Raw genomic sequence first — 17222 nt, forward strand, 5'->3', positions numbered from 1 at the left:
ACGTGTGGCCTGTATTATATTAACTCAAAAGTGGGTTGATCATGCACAAAAAATATACACACAATCACTTGTTATAGTATTTAAAATAATATTAAATTTGATTATAGAATTATGTTATTTATTCATAATACATTTTTTAATTTTCATGTTGAGCATTTTTCGTGCATTATATAAGTCATTCACTAATTTTAGTGTACATGTAACATCACTTAAAGATAAGATATCATAATATAAGATAGTTAATAATTACATTTTGAAAAGAAAAATCATTGAAGAATTGTGTACAACCCATTACACGAAGGTGTAAATACATGAATTATAGCTATTTTTGTGGGGACTATTTTGTTATACTTAACATACTAAAACAAAAAACTCATCAAACTACAAGAAAAGTTTTTTAAACAAAACAGTGGACTTCTTTTGTTACAACAACTGTCTGCAAGAGAAGAATTCTCCCATATTACTCAAATTTTTGCTGCCTTAAAATTGAAGAAGGCCACCATAACTATGACGAGAACTTAATCATGCATTGGCAAGAGAGATTATGACACAGTTTACAAAGGAGTTTTAGAGAATGACACGGTTGTTGCTATCAAGAAGTCCAAAATAGTTATTGCTGACTAAGTTGAGCAATTCATAAACGAGGTGATTGTTTTGTCTTAAGTTAACCATAAAAAAATTTGTTGTTCTCATTTATAAGTGGAGGTATTCATTTATTTAATTTGGTGATTTAATGTGAAGTGTGCAATTGTGTGTGACACATTTGTAATAAAAATATGGAGAATAGCGTGTGTTATTGTGATGTGCGTATGACCCATATTATATTAATTCAAAAGTGGATTGATTTAGCATTTTCCTTGCATTGCACAGGTCATGCACTAAAAACATGGAGAATAGCGTGTAATAAAAATATGGAGAATAGTGTGTGTTATTGTGATGTACGTGTGACCTGTATTATATTAACTCAAAAGTGGGTTGATTTAGCATTTTTTTGCATTGCACGGGTCATGCACTAAAAATGTACACACAATCACTTGTTATGGTATTCTTTTTAAAATAATGTTAAATTTGATTATAGAATTATGTTATTTATTCATAATACATTTTTTAATTCTCGGAGCATTTTTCATGCATTATACGGATTATTTACTAATTTTAGTGTACATGTAACATCTCTTAAAAATAAAATATGATGATATAAGATGGTTAATAATTACATTTTGAAAAGAAAAATTATTGAAGAATTGTGTCCAACACATTATGCGCAGGTGCAAATGCATGATTCATAGCTATTTTTGTGGGGACTATTTTATTATACTTAACGTACTAAAACAGAAAATTCATCAAACTACAAGAAAAGTTTTTTAAACAAAACGATGGTCTTCTTTTGTTACAACAACTCTCTGTAAGAGAAGAATCTTCCCATATTACTAAATTTTTTGCTGCCGAAAAATTGAAGAAGGCCACCACAACTATGACAAGAACTTAATCATTGGCATGGGAAGTTATGACACAGTTTACAAAGAAATTTTAGAAAATGACACAGTTGTTGCTACCAAGAAGTCCAAAATAGTTAATGCTAACTAAGTTGAGCAATTCATAAACGAGGTGATTGTTTTGTCTCAAGTTAATCATAAAAAAAAAATTGTTGTTCTCATTTATAAGTGGAAGTCTTATTTTGTTTAATTTGGTGATTTAATGTGAAGTTTGCAATTATGTGTAACACATTTGTAATAAAAATATGGAGGATAGTATATGTTATTGTAATGTATATATGTCCTGTATTATATTAAATCATAAAAGTAGGTTAATATAGCATTTTCTTTGCATTGCACGGATCATGCACTAGAAATGTACACACAATTCTCTCTTGTCAATACTATTTAGATAAATTTGATGACCATAGTTCAGCTAAAGACTTATAATTCTTTTGGTGGCCTCCGCTTATTGAAATTTTTTGTTCCACTAGAGAGAACAGATGCATATATATATACTCCTATCAGGAGCGCTTCAATTCAAACTCTCTCTCTTGTTCACAACTCTCTGAACTACACCAAAATCACACTCACAACTCTCTGAGCTATACCAAATTATTTTGGCACTCTCTCAAACTCTCTCTCTTACTGACACCATTTTTTTGCTTTTTCTCTCTTCTTGTTCTGCTTGTGATATCACTTTTTCTCACACCTTCACTGCTTATAATAAGAGGAATAGGCATGTTATTTGTTGTTGTTATATTAGTCCTTGTATTAGTAGAAGTAGTAGCTATAAATGATACTTATAATAATCAAATATCCTTTGATGGATGCCAAAGTGAGTGTTATAGTCTTCAAATTCCATATCCATTTGGCATAAGAAATTAATATACCAGTGCTACCTGTTTCTTAGAAGAATCCTTTAAACTTACTTGCAACAGTACTATTTCCAGTTTAATATAGGACAATAAGCCAGTCATAGCCATAATTGTCTCCCAAGATCAAGTAGATATATTGACTTCTGCCATCAAAAGTTCGTTATAATAGTAGCTATGATAATTCCGTTAGTTTTAGCTCTTCCAGCACAATCACAAATAGTCTTTCTTTTATCATTTCAAGCAAAGACAACACAAGCGGTTATATAATAGGGTGCGTAACAAGATGTCATAATATGAGTATGAAAATCGATGACAGACATTATTCCGGCAACGGGTGCTATGAGTTATATATTTCTACCAGAACGATCGCAATTCAAGTAGCGACCTATTTATATTGTAGCTATTCCTTTGTCGTCAAGAATGACAACTACACGTTTTTGAAATACCACTTCAAGAATCTACCATTTAAGAGGCTCCTTGTGGTGTTCAATTGGAGTGTTGGAAACGAGACATATAAAGAATCTCAAAGTAGAGGTACCATCACTTGTAAGAGAAATAGTAGATGTGTGGATGCAACATTTTTATTAAACACTATGGTTGTAAATCATATTTACATAATAAATACTTATGTTTTTGATGCCCCGCCTTCTTTTTTTTTTCTTTTGAATTTTATTTATCTCATTTTTCTTTTTCTTTTTCTCTTCTATATTCTTCATTCATTTTTCTCTCTTTCTTTCTTCATAATTTTTTATTTTTTTATTTCTCACTTTTTTTTTATAAAAAAACAAGTAAATATGGATTATAAACAAACAACAAACATAATAATATTAATAAATATGGTTTATACAAATTAATAAATATTTTTTTGTTGATTCTCAATCACCTACCATTATCCACAAATCAATAATATAATATAAATAGATAAATAAACATACATTTTAAACATATTTGAAAACATATTTATTTTTTCAATATGCATATTAGTTTTATTTATGCTATATTTGGGTGTACTTGCTATCCTTTTTTACGATTTTACAACAAACACAAGTTTGATTATAGATCACATCTATATTTATTTTTGGGATATAATTCTTAATATAAAGGCTACAAATATCTTTTTCCTTATGGTAAACTTTATTTATCTCGTAATGTTATTTTTTACGAAGGCAAGTTTCGATACTTAACTCATTTTACTAAAATTATTACTAATTCTACTCCTGAATCTTTTAGAGATATTTTCTCTAATCACCAATTTATTGTTGTTCCAAGCTTTCAATCAGAATCACATATCTCATCTTCACCTCCTACATCTTCTATACTAGCACCTACTCCTTTCATTCCTCCCATTACACTAGCTGCAAATATACCATCAGCCTCACAACAATCTTACACTTTACCTTCTGGACAGATCCCTATCTCTAACATTGAAATTCAACTCCCTTTTTCCTCCTTTCTTCCCCCCACCTCCTCCTCCACCAGCGAAATTTAATTCTCATCCAATGACTACAAGATCAAAATTTACACACTCTAATTCATCTGCTAATCTCACTCACTTGTTAGACTCTAAAGAGGGTCCCTCTTTTTTTCATCATCCACCTACAATTGTACAATAAGCTCTTCGACATCAACATTGGAGAATAGTAATGAAATTTGAATATACAGTTTTAACTAGATGTAAAATTTGGGAATTAGTATTGTCACCCTCAAATGCTACTATCATCGGTAGTAAAATGGGTATTTGCTGTAAAAAAGAATCCACAAGACCATTCAATTAGATATAAAATCAGGTTAGTGACAAAAAACTTTCTTCAAAGAGAAGGAGTAGATTTTGATCAAACCTTTTCTCCTATGATTAAGCCACAAACTATTAAAGTTGTGATTTCTTTAGCACTATCCGAGGGTTGGCAAATGCGCTAATTTTATTTTGACAATGCATTTTTCAATGGAGAATTGTATAAAACAGTCATGATAGAATAACCTCAAGGTTTCTCAGCATCTAACACTCAACTAATTTGTACCTTTAAGAAAGTCATATGTAGCCTCAAACAAGCACCAAGATCTTGGTTTCTAACTTTATCGGCCACCTTGCAACAATTTAATTTTTACAATACTAAAACAGATTTCTCATTATTTGTAAGACATACATCAAATTCTATTACTCTACTATGTGTTTATGTTGATGACATTTTATTAACATGGAATAATCCTCAAGAGTTACAGTTTTTCATTGACAAACTAAACTCTATTTTCTTTCTCAAGGATCTTGGCCAATTTAGTTATTTTCTTGGCTTAGAAGCTATATTTATTAATAATCAGCAGTTTTTTTTAACACACAGAGAGTATATTATTAATATTTTAACTCGTACTAACATGTTAATGGTTAATGCAATGCCAACCCTAATGGTATACTCTTCAAAACTAAGTTTACATGATTCTGACCCATTTGATGATTTCAAGTTGCATAGGTTCATAGTTGGAGCATTAGAATACTTGACTCTTACAAGATCAGATCTCACATATTCAGTGAGTAAAGTCTGCCAGTATATACATAATCCAACTATCAATCATTAGAAAGCTATCAAACGAATCCTCAGATACATAAAAGCTACAGTGATCAAGATTTAGTGTTTAACAGTTGTACTAACTTTAGACTTCTCTCCTTTGCTGATGCTGATTGGGGAGCAGATTGTGATGATCGAAAATTAATCACTGGCTATTGTGTTTATTTAGATAATAATCTGATAGCATAAAAAAAGTAACAAACAGCACGTAATTAGTCGATCCAGCACAGAAGCAGAATTTTGAGCATTAGCTGCAGCATAATCTGAACTTGCTTGGCTTCAAAATCTGTTAAAAGAGTTATTCATAACAATACCAATTCCTCCTACCATTTATTGTGATAATCAAAGTGTTTGCATACTTGCAACCAATCCTATCTTGCAAAGCAAATCCAAACACTTTGAACTAAACTTTTATTTTGTAAAAGATCAAGTAATTGTTGAAAAGCTATTTGTCCCCAATCTTCTAGCAGACCAAGTAGTTAATATCTTCATTAAAGCTCTCTCAATCAATCTATTTTTCAAGTTTTGTGACAAACTGAATGTGGCTTTAAAACCCTCTCTCAATTTGAGGGAGAATATAAAGAATAATAACAGCTCAGCATCCAAAAAACAAGAATTAACTCATTTAAATTAAGCTACTATTTAATAATTTTTTATTTTAATTTTTTGTAACTAAATTTTAGCTATAAAATAGTAGTATATTATTCTCTTTATGTAACACACTTAATAACATATACAAATCATATACTCAATTAATATTACTCTCTTTTTCTCTCTGCTCTTGATTTTTTGTTTTTCTCGAAAACCTTTGTTGCTTGGTTTTTTTGATTTTCTGTTTCTCTCAAAACCCTTTTTTTATATGTTGCTTGTCCATTTGTTATATGGACAAGTGTGTTACCTAGATTATTTTTTTATCAATAATAGGTTTACCATTGTAATTATTTTTTAGTGAGAGTACATAAAAAAAAGTACATAGTATATAAGGTGTAATAACTCAACAAATATTTTCTAAGGGGGATTTTTCATTCTCTCCAATAATGAGAAGAACCTATCTCTCTCCCTCTCTTAATCCCTTCTGATTCATCAAACCATCAACATCACAGCTTGAACAGCTTAGGGCATGAGATTTTCTTCATGGTGCGGTGAGCGTGGAGAGCAACCAAGCTGTGAATAAAAAAAAAAAGAAAAAGTTGTGAATTGAGATCAATCCAATTTTGCCATTCTCTTTCTATCCCTAATTTTTCTTTCGACATTTTCTTTCCCCCATTTTTACCTCTTCCTTCAAACTCATCCAATAGAGTTTGATGAGAGGCTATTTCGCAAGATTCTTTCTTGGTGAACATAGCTGTTCCGATCAACGAGTTGGAAGGAAGAAGATCTGAATCCCTATTACTCTGTGATTCATTGATTTCTCAAAATGGCAAACATGGCAAACAGATCCTCCCATTGCAGAGGTCGTGGAGCTACATTGGCTTGCTCTCATTGCAACAAGCAAGGCCACACAGAAGATGTATGCTATAAGAAGCATGGGTACTCCTCCCACTTCTACCAATGGCAGCAACATAACACCACCATCAATCACGTGATCACTGAGGGGCATGATGATATACTCAGTGACAAACAATTCCAGCTCAATTGTCTCCAAGAGAACATTGGAATATCAAGATCTGGTTTCACTCCAGAGCAAAGATTTGCCTTGTTAGAGTTGATCAAAGACAAAAGTGTGCAGCAACAACCTCATAATGCAAATCAAATTTTGACTAATTCCATTCACACTTCCACTCCAGGTAAAACCATTGCATTACATTTTAATGCGAGAATTATGAGCATTATCACTCCAAAATTTGCACTATGGATCATTGATTCCGGTGCAACAGATCATGTGACTTTTGACTTAAAAGATTTTGCAAGTTTTCAAAATATTGATCCAATCAATGTGATATTGCCAAATGGAACCAAAACTGTTAGCACCATCATTGGCACAATCACATTCTCTAAAAATTTTTTTCTCAAAAATGTTTTATACATTCCTTCTTTTGATTTTAAATTGATATCTGTGTCAAAGTTAACCTCAAACTTACATTGTCAATTGTTAATAAATGATAAGTGTTGTGAGATACAAGATAGATCCACATCAAAAATGATTGGCATTGCTGAGTGTATAGCAGGGTTATATACAATGAGTAGAGAACCAGAATTCTCTCATTTTCCCCCTCTTCCAACAAAGCAAGCTTCATTGGCGGTAACTACTACTACTACTCATCCCACCACACCTTCACACAGTGAGCACAACAACATTTGGCATCTTAGATTAGGACACATACCCATGCATAAATTGATTTTTCTGAAGAAGTATTATCCTTTTATAGATAGTATTGCTTCAAATTTTCCTTGTGATTCATGTCATTTTGCAAAACAAAAGAAATTATCTTTTAATCTTAGTACAACTAAAATAAAAGATTGTTTTGATTTAGTTCATATGGATATCTGGGGTCCTATTTCTGTCCCTTCCAATGAAGGACATAGGTATTTTTTGACTGTGGTGGATGGTAAGAGCAAATTCACTTGGATTTTTTTTATGAAAACCAAATCTGAAGCATCACAATTGGTTATTAATTTTGTGAATTTTGTCAGAGTACATTTTGAAAAACAAGTTAAGTGTATAAGGACCGACAATGGGCCAGAATTCACTCTAAAATCCTTTTTTGCATCAACTGGAATTTTACACCAAACTTCTTGTGTAGAAACACCAGAGCAAAACGGGATTGTAGAGAGAAAACACCAGCATATTTTAGGTGTTGCTAGAGCACTGCTATTTCAATCAGGAATTCCACATTGTTTTTGGCAATACGCAGTTGCTCACGCCATTCACCTAATTAATAGGCTGCCCAGCACTAACCTGAATAATGCTAGTCCTTATAAGCTTTTGTATGGCAACTTACCTGACCTTTCATATTTAAGAGTATTTGGTTCTCTTGCATATGCCTCCACATTAACAAATTCAAGAACAAAATTAGACCCAAGAGCTAGAAAAACAGCTTTTCTTGGTTTTAAATTAGGAACAAAGGGTTTTCGACTTATTGATTTAAAATCAAAGGAAATTTTCATATCCAGAAATGTAATTTTTTATGAAACTCATTTTCCATTTTTACATTCCACTAGCACTGACATTTCTGAAGTGCCCATTCGTACTCCACAATGCATTGATCTTTTTCAATATGATACACCATCCACACATCATTTGCAATCACCCACACATACCACACTCATAGATTCAAATGAACATTTCTCAAGCTCAATGCACTCACCAATTTCCTCACACACCATTGCACCCATTACCACACCACACACTGATAATGCACCTGCATCACAACACTCTGACATCACACATGACTGCATTACTAGAAAGTCTGAAAGAGTCAAGAAACCGCCTGCTTATTTGAAGGACTATCGTTGTTTGACAACCCACACAGCTCACTCTAGCAATGTTTCCAACTCTAACTCTTTATATCCTATCTCACAACACTTGTCATATGATAAACTAACCCCGAAATATAAGTCACTTTCTCTAGCCATCACCTCAAATCAAGAACCTAGCAATTATGAGGAAGCGGCTGCACATGAATGTTGGAGAAAGGCAATACAAGATGAATTGACAGCTCTAGATCAGAACAGAACTTGGTGTCTCACTGAACTCCCAAAAGACAAGAAGGCTGTGGGTTGCAAATGGGTTTTTCGGGTAAAATTCAATCCCGATGGCACCATAGAAAGGCACAAAGCGAGGCTAGTTGCAAAAGGATTCACTCAAGTGCAAGGAGTAGATTATGGTGATACTTTTAGTCCAGTTGTCAAAATGACTACCCTACGAGTAATGTTAGCATTAGCAGCGGCAAAGAAATGGCATTTGAAACAGCTGGATGTCAACACTGCCTTCCTTCATGGAGATTTGGACAAAGAAGTTTATATGAAGATACCACCCGGTTTGGCTGTGTCACAACCAGGTTTGGTTTGTAAATTGCAAAAATCTCTATATGGGCTTAAGCAAGCAAGCAGGCAATGGAACATTAAGCTCACTCAGACTCTTGTGGATGCTGGTTATAAGCAGTTTTTTGATGATCATTCACTCTTCATTAAGAAACAATCTCAAAGCTTCACTGCCATTCTAGTATATGTTGATGACTTGGTTTTAACCGGGAATGACATTGGTGAAATCAATTCCATCAAGCAAGATTTGGATGACAAATTCAAAATAAAGGATCTTGGTGATCTCAAATACTTCTTGGGAATGGAAGTAGCACGCTCTAACTTTGGAATTCACATTTATCAGCGGAAGTACACCATGGACCTTCTCAGAGATTTTGGTTATCTAGATTGCAAGCCTCTCTCTACTCCATTTGATTATAGTCAGAAACTTTCAAAGGAATCAGGTACCATTTTAACAGACAACACTGTTTACAGGCAGCTCATCGGCCGACTCCTTTACCTCACAAATACTAGACCCGATATCTCTTATGCTGTGGGACGTTTGAGCCAATTTTTGGACTGTGCAACAACTTCTCACCTACAGGCTGCTTTTCGTGTACTCCGATATTTAAAAGGCCGACCTGCAACTGGTCTCTTCTTCTCCTCTACTTCTAATCTGCATCTCACTGGATTTGCCGATGCTGACTGGGCTACCTGTGCCGATACTCGTCGCTCCATTTCCGGTTATTGCTTCATGCTTAGGAACTCGCTCATTAGCTGGAAGAGTAAAAAGCAAACCACAGTTGCCAAGTCCTCTGCAGAAGCTGAATATAGGTCTCTTGCTGTTGCCACTTGTGAAGCTAGTTGGTTATCTTTCTTAATGGATTTCATTGGCTTGCCGCTTCAAAAGTCTATCACTCTATTCTGTGACAACCAGTCAGCCATTCACATTGCCAATAATCCCATTTTTCATGAAAGAACTAAACACATTGAAGTGGACTGTCACATTGTTCGTGAAAAGCATTTGTCTGGTCTCATTCATCTTATGCCAGTTCGTTCCAAGGATCAACTTGCTGATTTTCTTACCAAAGCTCTGCCACCGGGTCCTTTTCTTGCCAATGTTTCCAAGCTAGGATTGTTAGATTTACACAATTCTAGCTTGCGGGAGGGTGTTACCTAGATTATTTCTTTATCAATAATAGGTTTACCATTGTAATTATTTTTTAGTGAGAGTACATAAAAAAAAGTACATAGTATATAAGGTGTAATAACTCAACAAATATTTTCTAAGGGGGATTTTTCATTCTCTCCAATAATGAGAAGAACCTATCTCTCTCCCTCTCTTAATCCCTTCTGATTCATCAAACCATCAACATCACAGCTTGAACAGCTTAGGGCATGAGATTTTCTTCAAAGTGTGATAGATAAATTTTGGTTTTTTAGTGTAACAATTTCCTCCCTAATAGATTATTCAACAATAATTTTGTAAAATAGTGCACCGAGAAAATTCATATTTTAAAAGCCACGCCAAGAGAGAATAAGAAAACTGAATATAGTTATACTAAATAATGTTTAATTTATCTTCTGGTTAAACAAAAATAAAATTCAATAAAAACATAAAAACCTTTTCAATACATTATTAGAAAAGAGTTCAACTAAAAAATAAAAATTTTTCAACAAAAATCAGCTGTTTTTTTAATTTTATTTTTTAATTAAATTCTAAATTCTCAAAAAATAATGAAGGTTTAAAAAGGTAATTCTATAATAAAAAACTTGATTCACTACTTAAAATTAAAGTTGATCGATCCCTATATTTTTTCTATCAAAAATCATGAAATTTATAAAGAAAATAAGCTTTCCTTAACATTCATGACTATTTATTTCACCAAAGTTCAAACTTTGTATAATGCAAAAATAAATGAGGACACGGTTACACCTCAAATCACATGTCCATTCAATTATTCAAATAAAATTATAAGCTAAGCATATCTAAACGTTGACCTAATTCCCTAAAAGAAGCTCAACTTGCATGTAAAAGTCGCTTGTCCAACCAATTATCTATGACTCTAAGGTGACGCAATTTAACAACCATTCAAATTATATGTATATTATTATTATATTCATAGATGATATCATGATAGATCCCTTCAAAGTCTCTTCAGATATACTATAAATTATTAGCTTAATTAATAAATATTCTTGTTGTTATAAGTTGAATATTTATTGATTATGTAATGAACTTAATTATTATTGCAGTACCATCGAGATTACTAAAGTCTATCTTCAATCACAGGGATTAGCTAAACATAAAATATACGCTAACCCTTCATTATAACTATGCATGTTTCTGTTGTGTTTGAATAACTCTCGGGCTTTGTAATTTAATTACTAAAATTTTCCTATTTTGCAAGCATGATATTCAAGACTTCAAGTTCTTTTTCCTTGATGACAACGCCGAGAGATATAATCTACCAAGCATAGATACTTCGCTGATGTATCTATATATCGAATATATTTTGAATACAATATTTATCGACATTTATCTGATACGTATGTTTGTTGTGTCTAACTGTATTTTAATAAAAAAAGAAAAATTTTTTTCTAGACATACTTGAACACACGTAAATACCATCACGTGTCAGCATATCTAGTCTTATTGTTAACATATATTCTTAAAATAAATTTAGATATAATATGTATTATTATTTATTAAAATAAAAAATATTTTAAATATTTAATATAATTAAAATAAGACACTAAAAATAATTAAAAAAATTAATTTATATTTTAATATCAATAAAATATCAAAATATCATTATGGTTTATCTAAAAAAATACTTTATATTTTATATGTACGTGTGTCCCGTATCTTATATAATTTTAAAATTCACGTATCAGCATGTCTCTTGTCGTATCATGTCTCGTGTCCGTGTCAGTGTCCATGCATCATAGGATATAATTATTTATATGTATCTTTTTATTGATTTAAATTTTTTTAAAAAATAACTTTATAATATTATATTAAAATTTTCATAATCTAAAAATCTAGAATTTGGCCTTTATTGACTTTTAAAAAAATATTTTTTAATATATATGGAACAAATATAAAAAAAGTTTATATAAAATTTTTTACAAACTTAAAATAGACTATTACATAAGAGAATATGTTAGCTAGAAATACAATTATTTATGTATCTAGATCTTTTTCTATCGATTTAAATTTTTTAAAAAAATACTTTTATTATTTAATTAAAATCAAAATGAAAAAGTTTGTTGATTTATCAAAAAATAAAGTTATTAATATTAGAGTAATACAAAAATCTAAAAGGCTCCAAGAGGCAATATATATATATCTATATATATATATATATATATATATATATATATATATATATATATATATGTGGTTATTTAGGGGCTAACGTGCTTGTCAATCATAGCTTTTTATTTGACCGCGAGCTTCCAATAATTATGGTAGTGAAATTAATTATGGTAGTGAAATTGAGGAGTGGAATCTAAATTTATTTTATTTTATTCTAAGTTCTAACGAAACCTTACTTAAAAACTCGAATTACTTAATGGCCAAATGACACGAATAAATATATCTTATTACATTTACACCATGCATGGTCCATGGATATAAATTTTTTTATTAACATATTGACTTCATCATATCATATCATATGCTATATTAATTAATCCAGCAACAATCATTTGGAAGGTGATATTGATAATAAATTCAATACTTTATATGTTAACAAACATTATTAATAATTTTCAAGTTGTGAAAAGTTGATTTATCATTTAGACTCTCAATTTATCATTCAGACTCTCATATGGACATTTTAATTTGCGCTTTTAACTAACTATATATAGACTTTATAATTTATAGTGATGTCATTTGAAGTATTATTATAAACTTATAATTCATATAAACAAAAGAAAATTAAAACTGAAGTTAATATAAATGATCGTCGTGCACATTGTATAAAAGTCTTCACCATGATCATATCTATCTATAATTCTATATATTATAACCATATCTTGGAGCTGTGGTTTATTTTATTAATAACATTATTATAATATTAAAGTATCAGACTGCACGCATGTATATGTTAAATGCAACAACACAACATAACATAATAACTAATACCAATTTTATAATAAACTTGTACATGTTAATGCAAACACTTATGGCGTATTTTAATAATAAGAAATATTAAGTGACTAATTATTTTTTCTTATTTTTATTCTAAATGTAAACTTATATTTATCTTTTTTCATTTTCTTATTTTAATTGTCTACTAGATGTTGCATTATTATTCACATGGAAAGCGGGTCAATGGCAGTGGACAGCACAGCACAACGAAAGTTTAAGGTCACATTAGAAGTGGATATTTTTATTCCCTAATAATGTGGTTATTTTTAAAATGATATTCATGTTGATTTATTTATAAATAAGATGCTGATCCCATTGAGAGTCATTCTAGCTTATTTAATAATAAGTGTGCTGCGTGGTGAAGGTATTTTAGTAACTCAATTTAATTAAATTAATTCAACAGCTTATTGACACAAAAAAAAAATAGTGGAAGAAAAAAATGCATAAAAAGTAGAAAAAAATATAGTTGAATTTAATTATAAAAATAATTTATTTATTTAATATTTTTTATAATAATAATAATAATAATAGATATATGTAATGGATAAATTGAGATAGAACATATTAGACTACTCCTATATGATAAACTTGTCTATGTTAAAAAAAAAAAATAATTTATCTAAGTGTAAAATACATTTATCATAGTTGATATATCATGGTAATGTTAGAATTTAAGATAATAATTCAAAAGTAAATTTGATAAATATTCAAATATCATGTGAGATTGAACAATTAGTATCTACTTATAAGTCAATGACATAATCTAAATATAATAAAATTAATCTAATATTAAACTAAATAAATATAAAATCAATACGAGATATATCTAGATATTATATTAATATATTGAATCTAAATATATTCACAGAAAATATACTTCTTTTTTTTTCTACTTTGGAGATAAGTTCTCTTAAATATATATATATATATATATATATATATATATATATATATATATATATATATATATATATATATATATATATCTTAGAGACTGATTAATTTGTAAAAAAATATATATTTATTTTTTTAAAAATATTTTTATTTTCAAGTTTTTCACATACATACATTATGCAACTTCTTCCTTTTACTTTCTTAAATAATAATTAATCGACAAAACAATTATATATATATATATATATATATATATATATATATATATATATATATATATATATATATATCAATGGATTAAGATTGTTGACTACGTACATATAGCCATGTGATGTATGTTACAAAGAATCAAATTACAACACTACAGTCTATATAGACTATAGTACTAAGGAATGTACAACTTGTTTGCCAAAATTCATGAATTTTCTTCTCCCTGTCAACTTCAGCTCATTAATGACTTTAGATTCCTGACATTATATCATTAATTAAACTATATAATAATAACATTAAAAAATATCCCAAAAATTAATTTAGCAATAGGTGTTGACAATAAGGGTATGGCCGAGTAATGGGAGGTAGATAGATGAGCTACAGAATTATTTGTTTATGCCATAAAAGAGGGTAGTGTATGTATGTTGCATCAATGGCATTATAATTATATATATATATATATATATATATATATATATATATATATATATATATATATATATATATATATATATATATATATAGTAAGGTTATTATGTGAAATTGGAAGAGAGGTCTACTACTAGAGACATCACAATAATGGAAGAGAAGAGAGTTAGTGCCATTAGTTTTGAAGATTTTGTTACAAAGGTATGTTGAGTCCAACACTAGTTTCTTTCAAATAATTTATGTCTTATATATGTATTTATGATCAAAATTCATTAAATTGAGTGCAAGAGATTATATTCAATCATCATAGCTTTAAATGGATTATTAGCAAGAACAAACTTTCCTTAAATTTTGTGCTAATTAAACTACTACACCTTTTGAAAAATGGGTTTTCAACTTTAATTGACAATGAAAATTAGAAATTGAGTTTCTTTGTATATTGAATTCATTTTTTAAGAAAAATTATATGATCTTATGAAATATAGGGTGAGATGAAAGAAGAAAATGGAAGGTTGAAGATGATCACAGAAAGAGTAGAAGAGAATTATCACTCTCTTCAACTCCAATTCTTTGATATCCTTACAAAAAAAGCATTCAAAGAAGTTGTGAGTGATTCAGCTACAAACACAATTGGTGATGAAACTGAAGAGGAGCATGAACTTGTTTCACTTTGCCTTGGAAGGAATCCAAGTAAGCATAACAAAGATGTTGCAAGAATTGGAAACAACTCCAAAAACAAGGTTAATAAAGAAAATGAAGAGTTTGAAAAACCATGTTTAACTCTTGGATTAGACTCTAAATGTGTGTTGCCAAAGGAATCAGCAGAAGAAACTTTGTCATCAATAACACAGAAACATCAAGTGAAAGTGAAAAATAGTTCAAATGATGGAAGTTCAGATCAAATGGCTGCTAAGAGAGCCAGAGTTTCTGTTAGAGCTAGATGTAATTCTCCTACGGTTAGTATCAATTAAGATATATTCTTTTTGCATTCTTTTTTCTTGTTCTAATTTAGAAAGTGGTATGCTTTTCAAACAGATGAATGATGGATGCCAATGGAGAAAATATGGACAGAAAATAGCAAAAGGAAATCCATGTCCACGAGCATACTATCGTTGCACGGTCGCGCCGGCATGTCCGGTTAGGAAACAGGTACATCCGCAGCAAAAACTATTTTTGATATCGAAATAATTTTACCTTGTTGATATATACTTTATCACTCCAAGGATGTGTTTAGTTATGCGTTTTCATTTTCAGTATTTTCTGTTTTCAGAATTTTATGAAAAAAAAAAAACAGAAAACAAAATTTTACTACTTTTTTTCTTTCATAAAATCCTAAAAACAGAAAACACCAAAAATGAAATTTCTGAAAACGAAAATGCAAACTAGGCGCACCCTTGGATTTTGGTGTGGCTTCTACTTTAGTATTCAAACTCTTCAATTTCACAATTGAAGTTGTGTGTCCAATTGAAGTTTTTTTGGAGGCACATATATGGAGTAGGATTAACCAAATTTCATGGAAATGATTTTTTTCAGGTGCAAAGATGTGCTGAAGACTTGTCCATCTTGATCACAACATACGAAGGAACACATAACCATCCACTTCCATTTTCAGCATCAGCTATAGCTTCCACCACTTCTGCTGCAGCTTCCATGCTTATTTCAGGTTCTTCAGAGAGTCACAATTCTTCATTTTTTAAAAATGTGTCAACACTACACAGTGGTGTTACTGGTGTATGTCTTGGTCAGCAGTTTGATCAATCAAGAGCAAAAAAAAATGTCTTCCTACCAAACAATAATGTAACTTTAGACCTCACTTCTTCTGCTTCAAACACTTTATTACCTTCAAACACTTCTTCTGCTAACCTTTTCACAATGCCTATTCCTTTTGAGGAGAAAACACACATAATAAGGCCAGTTATGTTGAGAAACTCTTCAAGTTGGGGTAAGCATTTTTATGAAGAGTACACAAGGAACCAAACTCTACATCCTCCAAAGGATGCTTTTTTAGCAGAAACAATAACAAAAGCAATGAAAACAGATCCAAGTCTTCATTCTGTGATAGCTGCTGCAGTTTCATCTATTGTGGGGCAACAAGGATATTCAACAAGTTGCAACAACCAAGAAGGAACAGAGATTCTTATACCTTCAACTCAAGTGGGATCTTCCATTCCCTTCAATCAAAGTAACAAAGGATACATAGAAGGGTACTTCAAAAGATTGTTGTCCTCAAGTTCTGGTGCTGGAGACATGCTTCCATAGTTGATCACATCAACAATTAAGTTCAGAAGATAGAAACCAACACAAATCATTAACTCTCTTGTCCTCTTAACCACGGTCTGACGACTAGACAAGGTTCAATATGACTAGAGTCGCGAACAATATAACTAAACTCCTAATAGTTAAAGTCGCAAACAATATGACTCACAAGAGTAGACTTAGAACAAAAAGAAGGAACCAAATATAATGTTGTAACCATCATGCACATGGTTATTCCATGCCCTTTTTGTAACTACTTTTACTTTATCACCATATTCGCAGTAAACTGTAACTGTAAAGGTATAAGTCTTCCATATATATTAAGTTACAAATATTCCTATTTTAACATTGCATTATTGTAGTAATTAAGAATTAAGAGTTTAGGATTTAAGATTAC

General features: G+C 30.6%; 1 protein-coding gene across 1 annotated transcript; it reads left to right on the forward strand.

Moving 5' to 3' along the window:
- The first annotated feature begins 14638 nt into the window (after positions 1–14638).
- On the forward strand, positions 14639–17178 carry LOC112797761 (WRKY transcription factor 72A). The gene is made up of 4 exons (XM_025840840.3): positions 14639–14770; positions 15055–15525; positions 15605–15718; positions 16103–17178. Exons 1-4 carry the CDS (start codon positions 14720–14722, stop codon positions 16826–16828), a joined length of 1362 nt encoding a protein of 453 aa, XP_025696625.1. The 5' UTR covers positions 14639–14719; the 3' UTR covers positions 16829–17178.
- Positions 17179–17222: the final 44 nt, after the last annotated feature.

This window comes from Arachis hypogaea, chromosome 4 (genome assembly GCF_003086295.3).
Source record: "Arachis hypogaea cultivar Tifrunner chromosome 4, arahy.Tifrunner.gnm2.J5K5, whole genome shotgun sequence".
Classification (NCBI taxonomy): domain Eukaryota; kingdom Viridiplantae; phylum Streptophyta; class Magnoliopsida; order Fabales; family Fabaceae; genus Arachis; species Arachis hypogaea.

What these genes read in the sequence shown, in the direction of transcription:
- LOC112797761 (XM_025840840.3), top strand. Translation starts at nt 14,720, where the DNA reads ATGGAAGAGAAGAGAGTTAGTGCCATTAGTTTTGAAGATTTTGTTACA. An exon ending in TTGAAGATTTTGTTACAAAG is followed by an intron (nt 14,771 to 15,054) that starts GTATGTTGAGTC and finishes TATGAAATATAG; the next exon opens with GGTGAGATGAAAGAAGAAAA. An exon ending in CTAGATGTAATTCTCCTACG is followed by an intron (nt 15,526 to 15,604) that starts GTTAGTATCAAT and finishes CTTTTCAAACAG; the next exon opens with ATGAATGATGGATGCCAATG.